Raw genomic sequence first — 25,149 nt, forward strand, 5'->3', positions numbered from 1 at the left:
CCTTTGGAGTTCTGGAGCCGGTGCTCCTGGCTGTCCCAGCTTTTTTCTCTTGCCTGCCCTTGGCAGGCCACAGGAGAGAGAGGCATGTTGGCCTTGCAGATGACAGTACTCTTCAGGAATCTCCTGCCATAAAGCTTGACACTGTCCTGGGTCCTTGGGAACCTGGAACAGTCTCCTGGCACAGTGTTTCGGCAGTGCCCTTTCTGTCTAGAGCAGGACATGTGCCAGACCAATACGAAAAGCAGAAATGATGCCATCAGTGGCACCCACAATAGCACCTGACCCAAAATAGCTTCCTAGAAAAAAAATAGGGAGGCTGATTAGGTTAGACAAGCTTGAAACAGAGCAAGACGTCCAGCTGACGATTAACAGGTGTAGGTCTGTGAGCAGGGGCTATAAATCCCACGGGTGAGCTCTCCAGCCACCTTTTGGGGAAAGGCAAGCGGCTGCTGGGAGCTCTCAGGATCTGCCTTCAGTGCACCATGGGGCTCAGTGACCAGGAATGGCAGCAGGTCCTGACCGTCTGGGGAAAGGTGGAGTCTGACATTGCCGGCCATGGGCACGAAGTTCTAATGAGGTAGGCAGGAAGCTTTGGTCCGAAGAGTAAAGCTGAGAGCTCTCGATGAGAGGACCAGGGAAGGTGGATATTTGGCATGGGGGCTTCTGTTTGGCAGTGTTTTTTCCTCAACAGGCTGTTTTCTTTGCTGTAGGGTGGTGGTTTTTCCATTGCTATGGTTTCTGGGTTAAAAATTACTCACTATGTAAAGTGGCTGTGCTTTTGTCTCTCCATCTGTCTATGGGTGCAGGAGCAGGCCAGTGCTGCTTTCAAAAGATGGTTGGACTTTGTCACTCCCTCTGCTTTGGCTGACAAAGCTCTCCTTTGGATCCTCCATTACCCAAGCACCATGGTGAGAAATGCTGGAGCAAACTGTGTGTCTTTGGCCTTTAGATGCTCTGCATCAGGGAAGGAAAAGTCACCTCTGTGACAATTTTCTCTACTTCAGTCAAATTTCAGTATTTCAGTAGCTGACTGTTGTCCTCTCCTCACCTAGCAGAGCCCTGTCCATCCTGCTTTTGGGCCAGAAATCTAGGTGGTAACACTCGTCTTCTAATGGTGAATTTGAGACCTGGGTGAGAAATGAGGCACATCCTTCCCTCTGCTTCACTCTTCCTTGAATCTGGTGTCAGAGTGGAGGTGGGCAGAGGACACCCTCCCCACCATACTGTCCTTGCAGTCCTCTCCTCCTGAGAGGGGAACAACTCAGGTGCCATCAGCAGGTCAGAGAAGTGCAATCTGGAAAGGATCTCAGGGCTGCACAGTGGGAAACTGAGCATTGGATGCCAGCCTGTCCTTCCAGACCAGCAGGGATGGAGACTTTGAGGAGAATATCTCCAGATCTCCCTCACAGCCTGTGTGCAGCATGATCTACTAGAAGGGTACAGACACTGAAGAGAGCAGTGGAGATATGGCACTCACTTGGGGGATTTTCTTGCCTAAGCACAGCTGAAGAAAGGACCCACACCACCAGGGAAACCCTCTGAAAAGCTTTTTCAAAGATGAGGCTGTCGTATTTACCTCTTATCATGGCCCAGTTCAGCTGCTGTTTGAAGGGAGGAGAGAGATGGGGGCAGCTGGGTAGCAGCTCTCCCCTCATGTGGTCCAGAGCAGGCATGCTGGAGGAGTATCAGGAACCTGAGCCCTCCCAACAAATGAGGTGGGTTCTTTGGCCACAGGACAGTGGGTCACATCTACAGGATATTTGTGCTGCAGAATAGTGTGTGCTTTCCATGTGACTGATGTATTTGTTAGTGTGGTTTGACTCATACTTAGATCATAGAGTGGAGAGTCTGGCCCTCATGGCAACATAATAAGGACAAATGTCCAGTTCTAGATGGGATGCGACCCTTGGCAGCACCGGCACACTTGTGAGGGCAGAGCAAATGTGCAATCCCTGTACCATGAAAGGGAAGCTGAGATCCTGGAGTGGAGCTCCAGACACTACTGCAGATAATGTGGGTGAACCACTTTGCGGGTGTGAGCTGTGGAGCCCTGGATGTAAAGGCAGGCATTGCTTTTGCTGGTGCTTCAGCCAGTTGGATTGTGCTCATCAGAGTGTGTGGTACCTCAAAAGAAACTCATGCAAGGGAGCTGATGTGTCTCAGCACCTAATTGTTAGACTACTAATAATCAGGACAGGCAGTATCCCCTTTTCACCTCAACTCCATAATACTGGCAAGGAAAAGAGTGACATTTCCTACTGGTTTGGTTGGCAGTGGTGTCTGCCTCCTGTCTCCTAGGAAATGCAGCAGGAAGGAAGCAGCAGGAGTGATACTATCCTGTCTTTTAGCCACTCTTCCACCTTATTGATTCCATATCCATTTCAGGATCATAGTGCCTATATATAGCACTGTGTGGCATGGCAACAGCATGCCTGAAGGTCCCACACTCTTGTTATCCACTTGCTCCCAAGGACCCTGAAGTGCCATGGCTCCTGATGGAGGAATCACATTGCTGGCAGCTGAGATGAAGGGTGGGGGGAAAAAAGGCAGGAACTAAACTCCTCCATGTCTGTGGTTAGAGAGTGGAAGCACAGTAACCTCTCCTATCCACCTGATGTTCAGGAAGACCTCAGGCTGTTGTGGGCATGGGCTGCTCCAGGTTTTTTGTTTTGGTTTGGTTTTATTTTTGTATAAGAGAAGCCCCTGGAGCTCTCTTTCCCTGAGCAGTGGAGAGAGAGGCTGGAAAGAAGGTCCTGGTGAGAGCCTGGGATTTACAGGTTGGCTCCCCAGCAGTAGTCAGTCAATGAAGACAAGTGGTTTTATTTGGTTTTGGTTTTTCTTCAGATGAATGTAAGAAATCATCTCTGAGTACCAGGATGAGCCTTGGCTCTTGTCTCGACCTCAACACAGTTGACATAAAGCAGGGGACTGGTGCTAAAGAGTTAGCAGAGCTATGCAAACAAAATATAGACACTTGCTCTGTTGCTTTAGTTGGACATGTTCAGGGCATTGTTTCTGTCACAGCCAAGGGAATGGAAAAAGGCAGCAATGATGTTACGACACGTGTAAGAGGGTGGGATTAAAGTCAATGCAACACTCGAGGGAGGTATGTCAGGAGCTTCTGCTCTGCAAAGACAGGAGGCATTTTATAATTTGCTAGTGATAGAAATTAGCTTGCACAAAATGCAGTGCAGTGATGGCTACTGGGTTGTGGAACAACCTACCTGAAGAAGGATGAGAAACACTGAAACCAGATGGGCTAGGCGCTCGCCTGGCTTACTGACACGCTAAAAGGAGTGACTGGGAATGGTGGTAATTTGGAAAGGATCTGAAGTGTCAGTGTTCTCAGGTTAAAGTAGCCTCTACTGGCAGGGACTAACTTTGGGGAGTGAAGCAGATTGTCACACCTTCTTCACCTGTCCGTATACTCTGAAATACCTGGAGCAGATGGACCTCAGCTCTGGTCTGGATGACAGCTCTCGTAAGTCTCACAAGTCCCTCTGCATTTGTCCACAGACTCTTTAAGGATCACCCTGAGACCCTGGATAAATTTGAAAAGTTCAAAGGCCTGAAGACTCCTGATGCAATGAAGGGTTCTGAAGACCTGAAGAAACATGGAGCTACTGTCCTCACCCAGCTGGGCAAAATCCTGAAGCAGAAGGGTAATCATGAGGCAGAGTTGAAGCCCCTGGCCCAAACCCATGCAACCAAGCATAAAATCCCCGTCAAATATCTGGAGGTATGGAAAAGGCAGGGAATTTTGGTATCTGATGTGTAGTGAATGTGTGCAAGGCAGCTATGTGTGTCTCACTTTTATTTATTGATGGCTAGTTGGACCAGTGAGCCGTCCCTCAAGTCTGAGGACTATGTACAGGCAGGAGGAGGCACAGAAAGGGCTCATGGTATGTGATTTGTATGTAAACATCCAAGTTTACATTTCCCATTCCAAACACCACATCCAGTCTGAGCAACCCTTGACAATAACCAGCCCAGGCAGCCTCTGCGTGCCTAAGAAACTACATTACATAAGAACTGTCAGTGGCTGGACACAAGGGACATATCATTTAGCATAAGCCCTGGGGGATCCATTGTATCACAGTATCACAGTATAACCAAGGTTGGAAGAGACCTCAAAGATCATCAAGTACAACCTGTCCCAACAGACCCCACAACTAGACCATGGCACCAAGTGCCACATCCAATCTCCCCTTGAACACCTCCAGGGACGGTGACTCCACCACCTCCCTGGGCAGCCCATTCCAATGACGAATGACTCGCTCAGTGAAGAACTTTTTCCTCACCTCGAGTCTAAACCTCCCCTGGCACAGCTTGAGACTGTGTCCCCTTGTTCTGGTGCTGGTTGCCTGGGAGAAGAGACCAGCCCCTTCCTGTCTACAACCACCTTTCAGGTAGTTGTAGAGGGCAATGAGGTCACCCCTGATCCTTCTCTTCTCCAGGCTAATTGGAGGCTGAGACCCACAAAACTAAGCGCTGGAAAAATAAAGGGCACAAATTTTCAGCTTTGATGGATGAGGTGGACAAAGAGGGAGAAGTGCCATAGTCTGCTCAAGGTCACGAAGCAGATCAGCGTCAGAGCCAGGAATAGAGCTCAGTTCTTCTGCCCAGCCCAGGCTCTGTACATGCTAGACCTCACCGTCTCTCCAGAGACTGCGGGAAGGGCTACTGAATTAGCTCGGAGATATTTCCGGGCTCTGCAACCCATTTCTCAGTCTGGCTTTTCTGAAAATAAACTTCGAGCGTCCCTTCAGTTTCTCTTTCTCTCTTTCCTTCCTCACAGTTCATTTCTGAAGTCATTATCAAGGTCCTTGCTGAAAAACACGCTGCAGACTTTGGGGCTGATGCCCAGGCTGCAATGAAGAAGGCGCTGGAGCTGTTCCGAAATGACATGGCCAGCAAGTACAAGGAGTTCGGTTTCCAGGGTTAGCACACACGCGCAGAGGAGCATCACGGCGGAGGCCTGCCCGTGCACCTTAGAGTAGCTTCCCCAGCACTGTTTTGGACTTCTCGTAATCAGCTGTCCAAGATGTGTGGGAAAGCTTTGATGAGAGGCCAAGAGTCACTCCGGGCAGCATAGAGGCACTCAGAGCGATACCCATGACAAACCGTTGTTTCCTGGCTTCATGTATACAAGAGAAATAATCTGCTTTCTTAGGAAAAATAAAAGGATTATCTGTGAGCTTCTGCCTATCCTATCCCCCCCCCCCTTTTTTTTCCTTTCTCCCTGAAACTCAGTCTCATCTGAGAGGTGAATGGAATGGCCAGAGATGAAGGGATGTGGAGGAACAACAGCGCTGTTGAGGAGTGTGGTGAATGGGAGTGTGAAGGGATGATTCAAATGGCGTGAAAGAGACAGCAGGATGGGGAGCAGGAACACAGCCTCCCACTCCTCCCATAGGTGAGACTGTTAGCAGGTTAGTATGGAGAGTTTCCAGTACGTTATTCCTTGCTCCATGAGGGTGAACACAGTCAGTCACTAGGATCTGCCAGGTCAGAAACTTTGGCAAAAACTCCCATCAGCAAAAGCACAGAGAAGTGCTTCGTGTTATCTGTAGCTTTCTGGTAGCCACCACTATGCATTTGAAGTTCTGTTACACTGGGAAGTGAAGTGTGTGTCTCAGAAAATAAAACTACATGCACCAATGTCCTGTGTTTACTCCTGGCTTTACAGGCGCCCTAGTGAGAAGTGGGGGAGAGGAAGAAAGTGGAAGGGTGTTTTGAATCCTGCAGGGTCAGACCATGACTTAAGCAGCATGTGGCATCTGTCTCAGCCAGGGGCATCTGGGTGCTCAGATGTCACCGTAGGGTCTTGACCTGGTTAACAGATTTCACAGTGGAAAATAGCAGCATAGACTCAGTGCCCTAAAGCTGAGAGAAGCAGTCCCTGACTAAAGGCCACAGCTGTGCTGGAGGAATGTGGTGAGGGAAGGCCCTTTGTGTTTCTTATGGAGAGGTAGCATGTGCCTTGGGTCCTAGCGCATTGCTTCCTCCAGATGATGGAAAGCAGGGCTGATTAGCACAGCAGGAAGCTTGCAACAGCAGCCTGTGCTCTTCAGACCAAATCTTTGGTCTCTCTACCATTTTGCATTTTTGCTGAGGTGCATGCTGCCCTGTGTTTACAGATGTTCTGTGGAGGAACTTAAGGGACAGACACAGCATCAAGATGCCTATCTCTGCCTGTTGCCCTCTCCCCATCCTGGTACCACAGTGAGGTAGGACTGACTTAAGAGAGGCTGAAAGCCACGTTTTGCTTAAGGCAGCCCAAAGGCTAGTGAGAAATCATTGCAGCATGAACAGGGTTTTTTTGGGTGCAAAGTCTTGACCTGACACCCTGGTCCACAGCAGACTATCTGACTCTCTGGGAATTATGCATTTTCTCTGGCTGGACCTAGTCAAAGGGGCAGTTAATACTCTGCAGTGCGTACTGGAGTCCTCATTCCCTCATCTTCCTTCATTCCCCTCATCTAGCTAGGCAGTAGGGTGCTTCAGTCTCTTCTGGCAGAAGTACTCAAGCTGTCTCTACAGGGAAAGCAAGGTGGGTGAACAGTCTTGTATGTTTGCACATTCATGGCAGAGTCACATTTTGGCACAGCAGTGGAGTGCTAGAGAGGAGGAATATATGGGGTCAACATGACTGCTCTTTTCTGTTGTGGAGGTGCTTTGTCTCACAGAGAGAGTGTGAGGGCAAGCATGAGAAAGAAAAGCAGGGGTTCTGTATTAGGAGCTACTATCAGGATCTAGTTTAAAATGCTCCCTGCTACACTATGTGCAATGGAAACAGAGGAGGAGGAGACACCAGCTCTCTGAAAAATCAGTTCTGAACCATTCTGAGCTGCTTGGTCAGGGCAAAGGCCACAAAATTTGCCTCCAAAAGGAAAGGAATGAATTCCTTCCCAGAAAAGAGCGTCTCTGATTTCCTACACTTTATAAATCCTCACTTTACCTCTGGGAACTTGCTTGGGGTTTCAACCTTTCACAGCAAGTCACAAAAGCATATGCTGTCACCTAGATGAAGTTACAGCCAGGTGGTCCCTGGCTTAAGCAACTTGTTTCGTCTGACTCCAGTCTAGTCTGTCTGACTTTGCAGGGAGGGCAACCTATTTAATTAAGGTCTAGAATTCCCTGCCCAGCACAATAAGATTTCCTGCCAGGGACAACAGGCTATGCATTGGGATTAAAAGGTCTGCTATAGCAGCTGCCCCTGTCAGTCTGAGCAGGATCCCAGTCACATCTAGATACTTTTATGTAGCGCAGGGTAGTGGAGGAGGGAGGCTTTGTATGCATGCTGTGCCTAGCTACTGGTTATTAGCTGCCTGGAATAAATGCTGGTCTACTGGGAGCACTGATCTTTAACACTGCCTTAGCCCACTGTGTCAGTGCCCTAGGGACCATCCTTAAATCTGTGCTGGTCAGGTGTGGGGCCTGATGTACCTTGCTTGGTTGTGCCTATGGCCCAGTGAAGATGCATAGAATACCAGGTTGGAAGGGACCTCAGACAGAGATCATCTAGTCCAACCTTTCAGGGTAAGAATACTGTTTAAATGAGATGGGCCAGCACCCTGTCAAGCTGGGGCTTGAAACTGCCTAATGTAGGGGAGTCTACCACCTCCCTTGGGAGTTTATTCCAATGCCTAATAGTTCGAATGGTGAACAGTTTTTTTTCCAGGCACCCATTCCAAATCTCTCCAGTAGAAACTTGTACCCATTACCCTTTGTCTTTAGATGCTCAAGCTGAGACGAGCCAGCAAGTTCAGATACCAGGAACAGTGGAGCTCCAGCAGTTTCAGTGTGTTGGGATGCTTGCAGGGAAATCTGTGTGCCTGCAACTTTGCTACTCTGGGAACTGAGCATGCCCTTGGCTACGGAGCTGACGCAGTGTAGTGATGAATGCAATTCCCACACAGTGAGCCTACAAAGCTCCTGCAGCAGCCCCTGCTTTCTGGACAGCAGAAGTACCCTAGAGGAAAGGAGATGGTGGGGAAAGGATTTTTTAGCTCCATATTATGCTGATTCCACATCTCTGTTGGTTGCCTTTTCCACTGTGCTGCTAGCACACGTAGCTTTTCTGGTATGAGACAAAGTCCCTTAGCATAGATAAACCATATCAGCATAAGCCCAGACATTTTCCTGCTTTCTTTCCAGGAATAGCTTGCATAAGGAGGATGGGTCCCAGGGGGTTGTGCCCAGCCCTACTCCCCGTTAGCACTATTTGGTGTCACCTACGTGGTCCTGGTCACACGACGGGATGTAGATTGTGTGGCTGCCAGCCTCCTTGCTCCAGCACGTACACACTGCCTACTGCCAGGTCAGGCTTATGCCTGTCCTATGCTTTCCATGCACTCCCACAATTTTTTAATGCTAATGATGCTGTCTCTAGCAGCAAATGTGTTATCCGCCTGCATCCTCCCTTAGGTTGAAAAACATCTTTGCTGCTTTGCACTTGACATACTATTATTCTTCTCCCACTGCCATGGTTTCCATTGCATGGCAGAGTTCCCCATGACATCAAGTAATTGACCTGTCTGTGTTTGCTTGGCCTTCAGTGTCAGAGGCCAGTGACTCATCAGGATCTCAGACAATGGGGAGCAGGCCCTTGCTTCCCAGGTGCTGTGCAAGTGAGTGTCAGCCCCAGCCAGCGTGCAACAATACCGCAGGCTGCACTGCCGGTGTCCCTTGATTGTGCTTGCTGATCCTGCCTGGCTGCAGTACACCTGACAAAGTCAAGTGGCATCAAGTGCTGGGGACCATACTAATAATCCTGTGATCTGTCTCTTGGTCACCTCAGAGGGAGAAAAGGATGGGGCTCCAGTGACTAATTATGTTAAATATTTAGCTCATTAGCATGAGGCTTGTGATACTCTTCATGTTTGCCTGTCCCTGCAGGGCTGATGTGAGAAAAGAGCAGGGAAGTTTCCAATCCAGATACAGTCACTGAACAGGTATGTCTGCTTTCTGGGTATTGAAGCACAGACAGTGCCTGAAGGATGTACACTGTCTATATGACAGTGTAATTTACTAAGGAGATTCAAATGCTCACCTGTACCACATGATTCCAGATGTGGATTATTTTTGTCACAATCCCTGTGTTTTCTACCACCTGGTCAAAACCCTCCTGCATGTTATGCCACTGAGGAAACCAGTGGTGGAGCCAGGTGTTTCTTTCATGGAGACTCTGTTGCTCATGTTTTTTTTCCAGAGGGTGCATAATGTCAGAATATGTCCTCCTACCTCCTGGACTCATTCCTCTCAGGTCCACTCAAGGCTGCATCCTTGCTTGATCAGGCTGTGCAGGACTTAACATCCAGAGTCTGTGCTGCTTCTCAGACTGAGCACATGCACACACATGGATATCTAAACACAAAGCATGAGATTCACACATCACTAGCAAAGCCCTTCTTTGTCCAGATCCTTCATATTTAAGTGTACTTGTGTGTTTGGTCTTCGCTTGAAAGGATTCTCTGTATTAGTTCTCACACCGTGCTTAGATGAAGTATGGCTGTGAAACCAAGTTTTGCTAAGGTCTAACCAAGCTAGAGGACAGACTGTGCAAGGATGTGGCACCTGGAGATTGCTGGTAAGGAGGGGGCTGTTAAATTTTATGAAAGTGTGCTGGCAAGGAAGTTACCTGGAACTACAGTAAGGGAGAAGAGTAATTCCAGTCAGCCTCTTTCATCCAACAGTCTGATAAATGAGCATTTATGAACATGAGAGAGTCATAACAATGCAGCCTACTTGACCAGCATAAATTCTTCCCTCCCTGGTGATAGTGGGCACAACAAGCCCATTTCCCAGTCCTGTGACTTCTATAAAATCCTTATCCAAATGTCAGCAAAGGTGACCTTGTGGCTTTTTAAAGCAGTACTTTATAGTCCCTTGGCTGCACTGTAACCAAGTCCTTTCCCAGTTTGGCTTTCAGCCCCTGTAAATACGCAGACAGAACAGGCTGCCTACACCTTATCATGCAGCTCTAGAGAGACCACCCATGGTGAACTACAGCAGACAGGTCTGGGGCTGTGTTGGGCAAGGCAAGGCAAGCCCTGGTGCAGGGCATACCAGCATAGCTGGTAGCTGGGTGGGCAAAGCAATTTTTATTTGAGTGGGGAGAGTATTGGAACCTCCATTCCTTCCCCATGTCCCAAGAAAAGCATCACATGCTGACAGCAACAGTGGTTCAATGGTCCTGAGGTGGCTTGGGTTATGCCCATGCAAATGCAAGTGCTGCAAGGTGACTGGGGACAGCCTGCTGCACATCATGGGGTTGTGAGGCTGGTTTAGTGAATTTACCCAGACCTGGTGAGAGGAGGCTGGTGTTGATATGGTCACCCTGCAGTCCAGCAGTAGTCTTGACTTCAAAACAGCTTCCTATCTCAGGTATTAAAAATGAGTCCAACACAGATAATTTTGTCTAGGAATGTGTGAATTTCCTGAGGCCATAGGGCTGAGAAGGAGGCTGTAGCTATGCTGTTACTGGCATTCAAGAGGGCTACTTTAAAGCTACTCTTGGTTTGTATATCTTAGTTGCAGCATAATGCCTGGAGTAGAGCTTAAAATTATGCCTGTTTCCCGTTCCTCTCCTCCAAGGAAAGCTTGGTATGAATGCAGCTGCTGGGTGCCTGATCTTATTTTAGATCATCCTTAAAGCAGGTTCAAATGTTATAGTGACAGAATAGCTTTGGGTGGAATACATTCTGGATTATTAGCACTTAATTCTCCATGCTTAACTTGTGGATCTCCTGTTGCTTCCTAGTGTGTATAAGTAAGGGTGGTTTTATTCAGTGCTGTTTTTCTATTCTCCCCCCAACATATCTGTTTCCTTCTTCAAGCTGAATTTAAGCATGAAAGCTCTCACCAAAGGGATGGAAAATTCATGGAGCTGCTACCTCCACTAAGATCTGTGATTGCTCTGCCCAGGGCTTGCTAGTCAGCAGGCTTTGTCTTCCTGGCTCTTGGTGATCTTTGGGTTATCTGGACAGTTAGCTGACATGGTGTTAAAGTGAGTCTGTATTTTTTCACTCACCTGCCATATGGATGAATAGCCTGGTGCCCTTTGAGGGATGTAGCATGTCATGGATTAACTGTGAGCTGGTTGGGGAGAAAAAGAAACAACAAAGCTTTGCCTAAACCAGCCATACTGTGTCCCTGCAGAGTCAGTGGGGGAGCTTGCACTGAGCAAAGGGTTTGTATAAGACACAGCCAAGCTGTACAGAGATGGAGGAAAAGCAGGCAGGGCATGTCATGTATCTTGCCTGCAGTTACCCCGCTCTGAGGGCCGATGGATCTGTGAGGTCTGTAAGGAAGAATGAAAATGAAATGCAGGTGGGAAATGGAGGCACAACTGCCTCCCCCAAAGTGTATTTACTGCTATTGCCTTCTGAAGAGCAGCAGCATTAGTCTGACAACTTACTGTAATGTAATGGAGGGAGTTTCCTAACACAAACTGGCAATCTATGTGCTTTTGTTTGGGAAGAAAGATGGACTTGGACTTTTCTCATGGTACTAGCATTAAGGATGTGACACTCTCACAAAGCTGGCCCATAAATCATGAGAAATAAACATTTTGTGCCTTTTGGTTTTGCCCTGATAGCAGCATGTATTGCTAACTCCCCAGCTAATTTCAGCATGCCACATTTAGGATGCTATCCCCATGTGTTTGCTGTGTTCCCCTTAGAGCTGAAATGATCTCTTAGTGTATAATAAAGTCATAAATTCTCTTGCTTTCCAGTCAAAATCCTGTCCCAAAATGGATTTTTTTTGTCACAGTCACAAATTGCTAGCTCATAACAAGAATGATTAGAAAATAATCCTTAACATATTCCCTGCTATGTTTTTTTTTTCTAGTTCAGCTGTGCTGTAGCTTCCTTGTCTGCTTTAGATCAGAAAGTTGTTGACTGTGAGTGTCATCTGGGACAAGCACTGTTCTGATGGTTAATGGTAATTAAGAACTCTGTTTCATCCAGTTTAAAGCTCCCAGTCTCTAAAATGCACTGTCTGAAACAACACCCTTCTTACAAGATGCCTGAGTTATTTGCTATACTGTTACTACCCTAGACCTTACTTAGAGCCCTGTCCACGCTGCCCATCCACAGCAGTGTGCCATTAGCCCATTTTACAGAGGGTAAACTGAGGCACAGCCAGACACCAGCACATCCATTGTTTCATGGTTTGGTCATTCAGCTGTCCAGTGGGCCAGGCTGCCAATGGTATGTCAGAGGATGTTTGTGAGCTTCTTGTGTAGGAAGAGATGTGAAGTTGTGCCATCTGCCTGTAAGCAGCCCTTGCTTTGATGTGGTTTATTTCAGCGGTTGTCAAAGGACATCCTGTACGTAGATGTTCATTTGAAACAGTGGTGTGGTGTAAATACCCAGATAGATTACAGATGCTGCATACAAAGCAAAGCAGTGTAAAGACCTTTGGGCTGAACTTGGAATGAAATGCTCTAGAGATTAATGAACTATTGGTATCACTTGGGACACTGCTAATCTTCTCACTTGCAAAGAAACAGGCCCTGGACTGAGACAATAAAGGACATAAATATCTAAACAAGGTTATTGGCATAAGCAAGGTCCCTAAATCCAAGTGTAGGAACCTTAAATCCTCCTGTGTAAATCTTTACATGCTTACATTTTCATCTGTAACCCTCTACTTGACATCTAACACTCTGCCTCTGCTATGCCCTCATCTTCTACTGTCTTGGGCAGGTCTAAGCCAACCAGTGTTTAGGCAGTGTTCATCTACCTGAATTAATTTATAATCCTCAGGAGTGATGTTCTGTTGCATACTATGGCAGAAACCAAACATACTTTACCTACATCTGATCTCCAGAAAAATGCAGTCCCATCCACTTCCATCTAACAGTGTGGTTAGTGAACAAGGTTCAGGTGCATGCCTGTTGCCTCATAGATATCTCAGCTCACATTGCTTTGTGGTTGTTTGTGTGGTTGTTTGTTTGTTGTTGTTTTAATGAGCTGTGCCTTACATTACATTTTGTAATGGGTTGCCCTTGGGTGATGAATCCTTGCCTGACTTGGCTGTCTAGGTTCTAAAGGAGGAGGCTTGGAAAAAAGAATAACACCAGAAACCTCAGAGCTGGGTTTCATACTGGGTGTATGTAGATAGGCCACCCCACATGGGTGTCTGAAACCTTTTTCAACCTCTCTAGAGGTCTGCTGGAGTTCTGAGCAAGTAGCTCAGCCTTCAGATACTACTTCAGGAACCAGGGCCAACTAAAAGCTTTTCTACACCTTTGAGGCTGCTGCTGTCTTGATGAGACCACTCCTTCCCAAAGGGAGTCTCTTTGAGAAGCAAAATGGAGAGAGAAGGGAGAAAAGATTTCAGTGCCTGGCATTAAATGACATGCTGCAGAGCACATAGGATCTGTTGGGGAACGAGCAGCTATGTGAGAGCCTGCTATATGTGTTCAGAGACTCTGTGTTGTTGGTTTTTTTCCCTGTGAGCTATGCTTACAACTTCCCCTCTGACCTCATTGACAGTAACATCTGGATATACCCTCACATACAATTCTCCTTGGAAGTGCAAAGGAGAATGAGGGTCTTCTTCCCACATTGCTCTGTTTTGAGGGTAGCTTGCAGCTGTGCCTGACTGGAAGGAATTTAAAGGTCTTAAGTATGACAGCCAAGAAATGTTTCTTCTCCTAACTTCATCATGTCCACATTCATACACACAGTGGCTCATAACAGGGAATTCTTCAGTTCCAATCCTTCTGGCAACATACAGTGGTGAAAAATAGATAGAAATGGAAGGAACACTTTTTCTTTCCATCTACAGTCAGGGCAGAGATGAAGAATACTGCACTCACCTCAGTAAAGGGGTTAATTGTATCTGTGAGGAAAAGAGTGTTAGAACCTCTCAGCATTAGAAATAGACCAAACCAGAATAAGTTCTGCAGAGAGCATCATCCTTTCAAGTACTGGTGCTGGAGAGGTAAGAGCCTAATACATACTAGAGAGTGGATATTGAGAGAAAGATTGAACATCTGCCGTTTGTATCTTGAGGGCAGAGCATCTTAGAAATAAATTCAAGAAATAACCTTTCTTCAGGCATTGAATTTCAATCCTGTTGGGAGTGCTTAGCTTACAATTAAGTCTGCGATGAGAGAGAGTGTGTGGGGGTGTTGAGTATGTATGTACAGCACAAAGCCTATAGTTAGTACACCGCACTAAATGTTTTGTTCTGGAGCCTCAAAGGTACACAGCCTCTCAGCACTCATTAATTTCAGTGGGTATGAGACTTTTCAAAGACCTGGGTTTATATAACAAATTTCTTTTGCCACAGGCTTGGGACCACTTAACTTCATTCTGTCTGTGATGTCGTAGGAACTTGGAAGCCAGCTCTGCATCTATTCATCAGCTGCTGCTTGAGCCCCTTTGATTAGTGCTTTCTGTGGCTATAGCTGTGAGCTGTTTAAAGCAGTAAGCCTTCAAACTGCAGTTCCCTGCAACAGATGTAGAAGCAGATACCCATGGAAGTGAGAACTTTTGGGGATGCTCAAAGGATGGGCTCTATCCCAGTCACTAACAGTTATCCAACTCCTGCTGCATGAAGGTAGGCTTTAGCTCCTTTGGTGGTTTGGGGCTTGGAGGAAAGCTAGCTTTCCTAGGGAAGTTGTGCTGCAATTTATGTTCCCTGCTTCAAATCCACTCTCCTTCATTTCTCCTACTTTGAGGGCATTCAAGGAGAAGGAGACAGTGCCTACCTCTGCATCATCAAAGACACCATGGCTAAATCCATGTGGCATGACTGCAAGCCTTAGTCCTAAGGTAGGACAGCAACAAACTCAGGTGATCCTTAAACCCAAACTTTAAAGCCGCAGGTAAGCAGAGGAGCTAAGGCAGTTCCTTTCACAGGAAAAACAACTAAGATTTTTCTTTTTCTTTTCTTTTATTTTTCTCTTCTCTTCTCTTCTCTTCTCTTCTCTTCTCTTCTCTTCTCTTCTCTTCTCTTCTCTTCTCTTCTCTTCTCTTCTCTTCTCTTCTCTTCTCTTCTCTTCTCTTCTCTTCTCTTCTCTTCTCTTCTCTTCTCTTCTCTTCTCTTCTCTTCTCTTCTCTTCTCTTCTCTTCTCTTCTCTTTCCCTTTCACCACAAAAAAAAAAAAAAAAAGAAAAAGAAAAAGGTAAGACATCTTTTCTTCCTTGCATGCCACTTGGCTTCACAGTGGTTAAAGGAATTTCCTTGAACTCCATGCCCCCTTGGGAAAGCTAGGTCTCTGGGAGCTGCCATGCTTGGCCTTGTTGGTGAGAACCATGGCTAAGGTGAGTGGAGCTGCCCCAGGGGCTGCCACGATTGCACAGCTCACAGCTGCACTTTCCTGATTCAAGGACATGCAAAGGACAGGGGGAGGGCACCTCTTTGCCCCGAGTTATGCATGGGCTTGGGGTGCTTCATTTTAGGGAACCACTTACAATCCAGCTGCCCTGGGGTCAAGACAACTTCTATTTGCTGTTGCTAAGAAGATGAAAAGCCCTTCCCTAGTGTTTCAGCTCCCTTCGGGAATAACCCAGCCCCTCAGTACTGAAATCTGCACTTTGATTGCACCTTGTGGGGAGGATGCCGCAGGACCTGGCCCTCCTTGCCTGCCTCGGACTGAGTGGTTCAGGCACTATTCGGGGAGAGGAGGTCGCGGGATGGTCAATCCCCTGCCACGGTGAGGAGGCGCCACAAGATGGCGCCCTGGTGCCTCGTGCCCCCTCCCCCACGTCCCCCGCACAGTCGAGAAGTAGCGGCGGTCGCGGGTGCCAGGCTCGGCAGACACCGCAACGTTTGCTTTTGCCTTTCACCTTTTCTTTGTTTTAAATTTTCCTTAATTTTCTTTTTCCTTTATTTTTCTTTCTATCTTTTTCTTCCCCCCTTCTTTATTTTTTCTTTTTATTTTCCTTTCTTTTTTTTTCTTTTTCTTTTTCTCTTTTTCTTTTTCTTTTTCTTTTTCTTTTTCTTTTTCTTTTTCTTTTTCTTTTTCTTTTTCTTTTTCTTTTTCTTTTTCTTTTTCTTTTTCTTTTTTCTTTTTTTCTTTTTCTTTTTTTTTCTTTCTCTTTCTCTTTTTCTTTCTTTCTCTTTCTCTTTCTCTTTGTCTTTTTTTCTTTGTCTTTGTCTTTTTCTTCTTTTTCTTCTTTTTCTTTGTCTTTTTTCTTTGTCTTTTTTCTTTGTCTTTTTCTTTTTCTTTTTCTTTTTCTTTTTCTTTTTCTTTTTCTTTCTCTTTTTGTCTTTCTTTTTCTTATTTCCCTTTTCCTTTCCCCCCTTTTCTCTTTTCTTTGTGCTTTTTCTTTTTCCTTTCCCTTTTCCTTTTTCTTCTTTCCCTTTTTTCCTCTTGTCCCTCCTTTTTCTTTTTTTCTTTGTCATTTTTTAAAATTAGTTTTCTTTTTACCTTCTTTTTCTTTTTCTCCTTCTTCTTTTCCATCTTCTTTTCCTTATTTTTTCTCTTCTTTTTCTATTTTTTTTTTCTTCATTTTTGTCTTCTTTTTCTTTTGGCCTTCTGAGCCTCTGCAACTTGACTTAAAAACTGATCTCAGATCCATTGAATTAGAATGGAACAAAAGGCTTTAGATCAAAAAATGGAGTGGAAAATATAATAACTGTTCTCTCATTAAAAACCAAACCCAAATAGCAGAAACTGTTCTTTCCTCATAGGGGTTTTGGTGTATAGGAGTTTACTAACTCGGTTAAAAATAAAGCAACCCCAAACTGACTGACATGGAAAGTCAATTAAAAAATTAAAACAAATAAAAAAAGAAAGCTTGTAAAACATTGGAAACAAATTACTTTTGGAAAGATATTTTCCCTTAATTGGACATCTCTTTCTCGGTGGAGTAATTTGTGTGTGGAGTACAGCTGCATGGCTTTTGTTTAACAGTGAAAGGATCAGTTCCTCAAAGTGTGAAAGTCACGTGGAGAACCCCACAGCTGCCTTAACAAGGATTCCTGCCCTAGCAGGGCTTTGTCAGCAACGTCAGAGGGTGCAAAATCAAGCTGTGCTGTAATCCCTAACTGTATGTCATTGCACAATGGCCTTTTAATGGTAGTGATGGCTTTGTGGGTTGTACTTAGAGCCCCAAGAAGGGGGTGGACTTCCATGTGCCAGGTCCTGCTAAGGGCTGGTGTAGCACAGGATCTGTTGCTTTTACAGGTCTTTCAGGAAAGACGAGTGGATGTGGATCTGGGTAAAGGCAGGACAAGCAGCTGCCTTGAGCAGCCATCTGCTCAGTAGACATAAGGCAGCCCCCTCCTGCAGCTGACCTCACCTCTGCCAGGACCCTAGAGTCTGGCTAGGGCTTCCAACAGATTTGGTGTAGGGGGAAATGACTAATGCTGGGAAGATGAGCCGCTGCTACCAATGCTTTCTTTCTCCCAAATGACTGCAGGAGCATCTACTGCTACCCTTATGAGTTGTCTCCCAGCCAAACATCTAATTTGTACATCTTCTCTCCTTAACTCTCCCATTCCTACAGCAAAGCTGGCCTGTTCAACCTCCTCATCCCAGAGATGTCAGAGTTCATGAGACTCCAATCATATAGCTCTTCTACAAGCCCAGTCCAACCAGTATGTGACTTCACAGATTCACAGATTGCACCGAGTTGGAAAGAACCCTCCAAGGTCATCTTGTCCAACAGCCCTGCGGTGAGCCAGGGCACCTCCAGCTAGATGAGACTGCCCAGGGCCATATCAAGTCTGATCTTGAAAGTCTCCAGGGATGGAGCCTAAACCACATCCCTGGGCAATCTGCTCTGTTCTTTATCCCATTGCCATGAGTAGAAGTGCTCAGTCAGGCATGCCCACTGTTTGACTTCTTGGGATGGTATTTGGGCTCCCCTATAGTCTTTTGCAGTCATTCCTAGGCTTCACAGTGTCTATCTCAGCAATATTAGCAGCATAGTTTTGCTGAAGGTGGAACTCATACCATACAGTTAAATCTCTCTCCTAATGAAGAGAGGATATTCCCTCATTTTGCTCCAAAACTCCTGACTTCAAATGTACTATTAAGCAGCACAGATATTTCTATCCCACCACAGTCTGACATAAATTCCTGTTCCTCATCTTCAACCAGATTTAATTTGGGACCCTCCAACCTCCCTACCAACTCCATAACATCTAAACTGGCTCTTCACAGGATGGTAAATACACCTCCAATTCCCAGGCACACTCAAGCTTTGGAGAGATTGCAGTTCAGATCTTTGCAGTTCAGTGTAATTTGTAGCTACCACAAGTCACCTCTCCTTTAGCAAAAGCCTTCTGCATCAAGGTTCCAAGATGCTGGCTGTCAGTATGCAGACATGAAAACCAGCCTCCCACCTTCTTCCCCACTTCTCTCCCTACCTCTGTATCATACTTGCAGAGTCTCTTGGGCTCCTGCCATGTGGAGCTAATCTTGTAAAGACAATCTAGCTGTCTCTGGCAGATGGATATTGATTACCTGCTTTTGCAGGGACCCTCCACAGGTAGCACAATTTCTCTGTGTATTCCCCCACCCTCTGAACCATTTCCTTGCCAAGACAATCACACTGTGTTCCTAAAATCAACCCACATTCTTTCTTCCCCTTTAGCAAATTAGACCATTTCTCTTTTACAAGACATAAAAGCAGCCATGAGTTCTTTAAGGGAAAGATGTTTTCCTCTCTCCTCCCTTCCACCTACATGGCATGAATCTTAGGCTGCTTTTTGCAGGTTTGATTTGCAGTTGGTTTCTTACTGCAGGCAGAATCTGCCTCCACGTCCTCTCTGCTCATTTGGTGAGTGACACTAATCAGTGGTGTAGGAGGTAGGGACAATATCAAGCCCTGTGTGACTGACAAGCCTCACTCAGAAGGTACATGTACCCCAACAGGTAAGTGACGGTGAACCAGAGTGGGTCTATCAATCTCTTTGTATCGTGGCCCATTGCTTTCATAGTTTTTTCATTGAAATTAATAGTTCACTGAGTGGAGAAGAATAAACAAAGCAAGTTTTCCTCCCAGAAGCTCTGTTGGGTGAAGGTTTTGCAGTTTGGGTTTTTTTCCCCTGTTAAATGAGCAAATGTGTCCATATTAATCACAATATACAATCGACATGAAAAGTCAGGCCCTGTTGGGCACGGAAAGATACTTTGAATTATCTCAGCAGGAGAGCTGGCACTAATTTACTGCTGTTGTGCTCCAAGTACTTCTGATGCAAAAGATGAATGGAGCTGAAGGTTTGTAGCTTGACTTACAACTACTTTTATGCTTTTCACATAGCATCCCCAGGGAATGTAAATTGGCAGGAGACCCTCGAAGCATGGTTAGAGTCAGCAACCTAGTCCTGTATGACCTTCCCTCAGACCTCATTTTCTTTTCTTTTTGATCAATCTTCCTTCCCTCCTCTCCACTGGATATCCTGGAGCCCTAGATGTGGAAATGTACTGCTGTTTCTCTGCAATGCCCTCCAAAAGGGTGAGTTTTATGGCTGTTATAGTTTATTTCCACGAGTTTACCAGTGAGCCACTTTGCAAACACAGATAGAAATGAAGGGAGCAACCACAGCTGTGTTTTGCAAATAGATGTGAAGGGTGATGTTGTTTCACACTATGAGCAGGCTACATCAGAGATATTTCCAAACCCTCTGACCTTTTCTACCCTGCTCTTTGAATGATACTGTAGGCTGTAGCTGTACTAGAAAATTAAATGTAGGTTCTTGCTCTGTCACTGAAACTAACTGGAATGGAGAGGTCTGCATTCACTTTATTAAACCTCATTACCTTCCAGAAGTGGGTGAAAGCTTGCAAACTCCTTATGAAGAATTAATTGTTCCTGGCCTGGGCTCAATCACAGACTGCTTGAAGGGATTGTGTGGAAGGACCCCTCCTTGGTCGGTGTCAAAACTGCGACAGGTAATGTGCAAACAATTAATAGAGTCAGTGATGCAGTTCTGGAGTCTGGGAACACACCCTGACACCAGTAGGTTTGTTAATATAGTCATGGCCAAGGTGCCTCTTGCCTTTGAGCATTTAATTTTGTAAACCCTCTAAGCCCTGCTGGCAGAAACCAAAAAGCAGCAGCAGATGGGAATCTCCCACACAGCATCTTTCTCTCTGCAGGGCAGAAGCTTGTGTTATTCCACCTCCTAGCAGGAGAACACCAGAGGCCAGAATGGCCCAACTGGGAAACCCTCCTAGCTTTCTTTGTAGCTTCTGTTTCTTAGTTTCTCCCTGCCTGAATGTGCATTTGCTGTCTCTGTGATGAGGCAATAGGTGGGAAGCTGCACTCCCCAGGCCGAGGGAAGAAGTCAAGACTTCCAGCTAAGGATAAAACCAACATAATTAATCCCCACTTATTATGTGGAGATAAGTTGCCACTTTAACCACTATTTAGCTTCTCAAGTTTTCTAGTTAGATATCAAAGAGCAAGTCTTAGTTTCCAGTATCTTTGGTTAACAATCAAGAATAACACCTCTAGCTTTTTGGGCTTCCATCAGGTTACATGTTAGTATGGACTTGCCCTGGCAACACCTCCTCACATGATTTTTGAGGAACAGGCTTTTGTGATACCTTGCATGGGTTAGTGCTTTCATATCACCCTTGCAAGTCACAGGCCATTGGTGACCAACTGCTACTGCTGGCTTGGTGTCAAACTCCTACCCCAAGAACAGCACTACTGATCAGCTAGCCCAAGGGAATGCCTGACATAGGTATCTCCTCAGACACTTTTTTGTTCATCGGTGTTTGCTTCCCAAAGCCTCTTGTTTCCCTCAGAATAGCTTTAACTTGAAACTAAAGGCTTTTTTTTTACCCCTTTCTTTCCTTTTCCTGTGTCCCCCTGAGAAAGAGAGTGAAGCCTGCAGATGGCCAGAGCCTGGGCTCAGGAGCACACTGCTGGAATGCCACTCCTGGGTCAGGGTGTCCATTTCCTGACTGCAACAGCCTATCATGTCACACAAGCCTCCTCATAATGCGTCAAACTGATCTTTAAAAATAGTCAGGCTTCTTGTCCCTGGTTGCTGTAGCAGGGGCAGAAAACAAAACTTTTCAAACAATCCCAGAGAAACATTTCTTGTGCACAGGACAGACATCACCCAGTGCTGACTCTGTCCACTTAATTTTTCCCTGTTCTTGCATGCTTTTTGGGTGTGCTGTCATCTCTGCCTCTTTCAGGCTCCAGGAAGTAAATTGACTCTAGCTGTTTTGGGGGAACCTGAAGACTGACTTTGGCACTTCTTGGCTTGACCTTTTTCAATACACTCAGCTGCTCCCTCTGTGTCTCTCCTGGCAATCAGGCAGGCAGTACATCCCACCAGAGAGCAGCTGCTGGCTAAATGCCCATGTTCAGTTGGAGTCAAGGCATGGCCCATGTTGACATTTCCTGTCACAGACGACAACTGTTGAACCAGTTATCATGCATCAGGGACTTGTGAGGCTGCTGCTTTGCTGGAATGGTGTCAAAGTCCAGTGTGTCCTTAAAGTTACCCTGATAGCTTGTTAGTGTGGTGCCAACACACTCTGGTCCCTCTGAGGCTACTGACCCCAAGCTCTGGGCTCAGCTGTGCTTTTCTGTAAGCACCTCAGGATCAAGCTGTTTAAACATGGCACAGCTTATTCAGTGAGCCTTGCATAGCTGGCCTTGGATGCATCTGCAAAGCATCCACAGTGCTCTCTTTTTGACTTCTCACAGTTAAAATAATTTTGACTGGCTGTACACTGATTTCTGGGATCCTCTGTATCTGTGCCACCCAGCAGACTCATTAGAGCAAGCCATGCATCTGTTAGAGCACACCACAAAGCCCTTTTTAGGGTATTCACCTGGCTTTCCTATCTCTGCAGACCAAAACAGTGTCATGCCTGATATGGGATGCAGACAGGATCAGCACTGTGGCATGGAAATTCAGAAAGACTCCTGTAATCTAGACTTACTCTTTACAATATGATTTCTAATGCTTTGCCTGGCACCAGTGCATACTTGTATGAAGAATGGCAAGCCAGGAGAAGACCCTCAGTTCTGGCAGATATTGTCACTCTCTGTATTTTTGCCATGGCATGAAATGATGTCTAATGGCTTTGTGATGGAACACAACACGCTGCAGAGAAGAATCACTGGGCTGTGTGCATGAAAAGCCCTTGTCTCCTCAAGCTGTGACTCTAGAAGGGAGTAGGCTCAGGAAACTACATCTGTGGATACTCTGGTGTCAGGTTTGAGCATTCCTGCAGGGTCATGAACTAAAAGCCACCAAGTGGGCACAAGCTTGGCACTGCAGTATGCACCAACATGCAGGTGGTGAGGAGGTTCAGAGGACAAGGGCTGACATGCAAAATGGGGAATACTTGGCAGTACAGACACAGCTCAGCAGAGCATTTGTTTCCTCTTGATTCTGGCTAAGCAGGAAAATGGGGAAGCTTTCACCTAAAGTTTAGAAGTGCTAGAAATAGGAGGTGCTATCTTCCCCTGGCTTGACTAGTTGTCAAGAACAGAAGAGGACAGGACCTTTCTAGCAGCTGACATAAGACTTACAGCCAATTTAGAGATAATTTTCCCACTCACTTGCTAACGCTGCTCTTCTGACTGTCTCAAACACTTGGAACATCCCACACACCTCTAGTCAAAAACAAACTGGCTCTTTCATCTGTTCTTTCTTCAGATTCTCCTTTGCCAGTGAAGAAAAAGCTAGAGGTAGAGCACAGACCCAGCCAAGCTCAAGTGAGGGCACAGATGACATTATGTTTGGGCCCCCAGTGTCTCTTTTGCTTTAATTCCTGGTTGACTAAAAGATACCACGGGGAAAAAGGACAAAACCAGCATTTCACTCTGGAATATGTTTGTTTTTCTCAGTTCTTTTAAGAAGCAGCAAGCTTCTCTCTCTTTTTAATTTTTTGTCTTTTATGTAAATGTGTGGGAAAGCAGAAGGGCTTCTCAGACAGTTCTTGGTTTACTCAGAAAGCCTTCACTACTCAAGAACTTCTTACAGAAAATCACTTATCTTTTCAGTTTTCTCTTACAGTGGAAAATTTGCTTCAGAACAATGTTTCCTCCTGATACATCTCAATCTCTAAATGTTCCCTCTTCACATGACCTGTTTGGATAAACTTGAGAAAGTGTTTAAGTGAGCCTAAGCTCATTTCATTTTCAAAAGTCAATTCAGTCTGAAGTCTCAGGGAAAAATCAGCAAAACTCAAGGCTCCTTAATTAATGAGATGTTTTCAGATATTTTCCTCTTTGGCATAATTCTTGTCTGAAAAGAGAAGATGCTTTGGGGAAGATGTGTCAAGTCCCAAGAAGAAGGAATAAAAACCATCCTTAAGGGTCACCAAGGGCTTTCACTTCTTAAGCATCTGCTCACTGTCTAGCACCGTAAAGTGTCCTGCTGCTTATGGGGAGCTCTCCATCAGCTGAGATCTATATCATCTGAGAGAGTTTTACCATTCATCTGAGGGCAGCCCTTTCTCCAATAATCACACTGTGGAGGGAGAAGACAAAATATTAGGATCCTATGAATTGTTTTGCCAAACTTTGTGTCAGAGATATTCCCGTCAGGGATATCAGGGGCAACTAACAGCTCTTTCATGGGCTACAGCAGTACAAAAGGGCCACTGAGGAGTATCTCAGTCCTTTCCATGTTTTTTTCACTGCTTTCAACTTTAAATTCTGTGAGTGGTTAGAAATGCCTTCTGTTCCTCCAATTTGTATCTCAGAGCTGGGTAGACACCCTGCACCTAGCAGTATATGACCCATTTCTTTCTGTTGAAAGCTTTGGAGGTCCTGGCCTGGCTCACAGCTGGGAGAGGAGCAGACATCCCTTGATACATCACCTGGTCATCAGGTTTTTGTCAGGACTTAGCAACATGGCTGCCTTACAATCTTGCCCTGCCCAGATTCAGGTTTCACAACAGCCATATGTAAGACAGCTCTGCTGCCTGTCACAGGCCACGGTTCAGAGTTAGCGCCGAACTACCATGAGTCATGCTTGGCTCAGGGCTTGCACAACCACAGGATCACCAACACAACCCAAAGATGCTCTTTCTCCCTAAGAGTACTCTCCTCAATTAAACTGCTAGGAATGACTGCAAGGAAACTGTGCCAGGATAATAAAGAATTTGCACATCTCAAGAGTAGTTTGGAAACAGTGCACCAGCCTTGCGTGGGCTTTCTCTGTTTCAGTAAGTACAGCTGAAGGAAGAATACTACTAAACTGCAATAGGTCTTGGTGCTGTTGCTATTGCAGTGTAGTAGTCTCAGGATCTCTATAGAAATAATTAGCTCTCAGAGGTTAATCAGGGAAGTAGTGTATTAACATTGCATATAGCAGTTTCTTCTCCCTTTGGGTTAGATAGCATGCTGGTAAGAAATATGTAGCTAGCCATCGCAGGATAAGGCATGCTGTGAGGGGCAGGGTGGATATGGTGGATATAGTTCATGAGTAAGGTTCAGCTCTGGCCTTTGCATACATTGGGGCTATCCATTTGTTCACAGATTCATAGAATGGTTTGAGTTGGAAGGGACCTTGAACATCATCTAGTTCCTATTCCCCTGCCATGTGCAGGGTCACTTTCCACTAGACCAGAGTGCTCAAGGCTTCATCCAGCCTGGCCTTGAACACCTCCAGGGAGGGGGCATGCACAGCCTCCCTGGGCAACCTGTTTCAGTGTCTCACCACCCTCACGGTAAAGAATTTCTTCCTCATGTCCTAAATCTCCCCTCTTCCAGCTTCAATCCATTCCCTCTTGTCCTATCACTGCAAGTCCTTGTAAAAAGTCCTTCCCCAGCTCTCCTGTAGCCCTGCTGTGCATTTGTACACTGAGTGGTGTATCTGGGCCCTGCTCTGTGGGCAAGGTGCCACAATACAGATAACTACCCCATGACTAACGACAGACCTTGTGTAACTGCCCCAAACGCCACACAAGTTGTGAGCGGTCTGAGTCAGTGCCATTGTGTAAGGGGATAATTTTTGCTTTGGCAGTGTTGTGACCAGCTGGAACTGTTCTCTCTAATAATTGCCAATCTGGATTTCTCCCAGATGGCAACATCTCATAAAGAGTATCTGAGAAGAGCTCTGGCCCACTCTCTAATAAGACTCCACAAGAGGGCTGCTCATCCCTGTCACCCTTTATTCATTGCCTCAGGCAGGTCGCCTGTCAATTTGCAGAACAACTTGTTGCTCTGTGTTTATTTTTCCTTTTGGTTTT

General features: G+C 45.9%; 1 protein-coding gene across 1 annotated transcript; it reads left to right on the forward strand.

Annotated features, from left to right (window-relative positions):
* Positions 1–410: 410 nt before the first annotated feature.
* On the forward strand, positions 411–4,948 carry MB (myoglobin). The gene is made up of 3 exons (XM_009902531.2): positions 411–577; positions 3,517–3,739; positions 4,799–4,948. Exons 1-3 carry the CDS (start codon positions 483–485, stop codon positions 4,943–4,945), a joined length of 465 nt encoding a protein of 154 aa, XP_009900833.1. The 5' UTR covers positions 411–482; the 3' UTR covers positions 4,946–4,948.
* The last annotated feature ends 20,201 nt before the right edge of the window (positions 4,949–25,149 follow it).

This window comes from Dryobates pubescens, chromosome 15, assembly GCF_014839835.1.
Source record: "Dryobates pubescens isolate bDryPub1 chromosome 15, bDryPub1.pri, whole genome shotgun sequence".
NCBI lineage: Eukaryota > Metazoa > Chordata > Aves > Piciformes > Picidae > Dryobates > Dryobates pubescens.

Coding starts and splice junctions, on each gene's coding strand:
- MB (XM_009902531.2), top strand. CDS start 483: ATGGGGCTCAGTGACCAGGAATGGCAGCAGGTCCTGACCGTCTGGGGA. Junction 578..3,516: donor GGGCACGAAGTTCTAATGAG/GTAGGCAGGAAG, acceptor ATTTGTCCACAG/ACTCTTTAAGGATCACCCTG. Junction 3,740..4,798: donor TCCCCGTCAAATATCTGGAG/GTATGGAAAAGG, acceptor CCTTCCTCACAG/TTCATTTCTGAAGTCATTAT.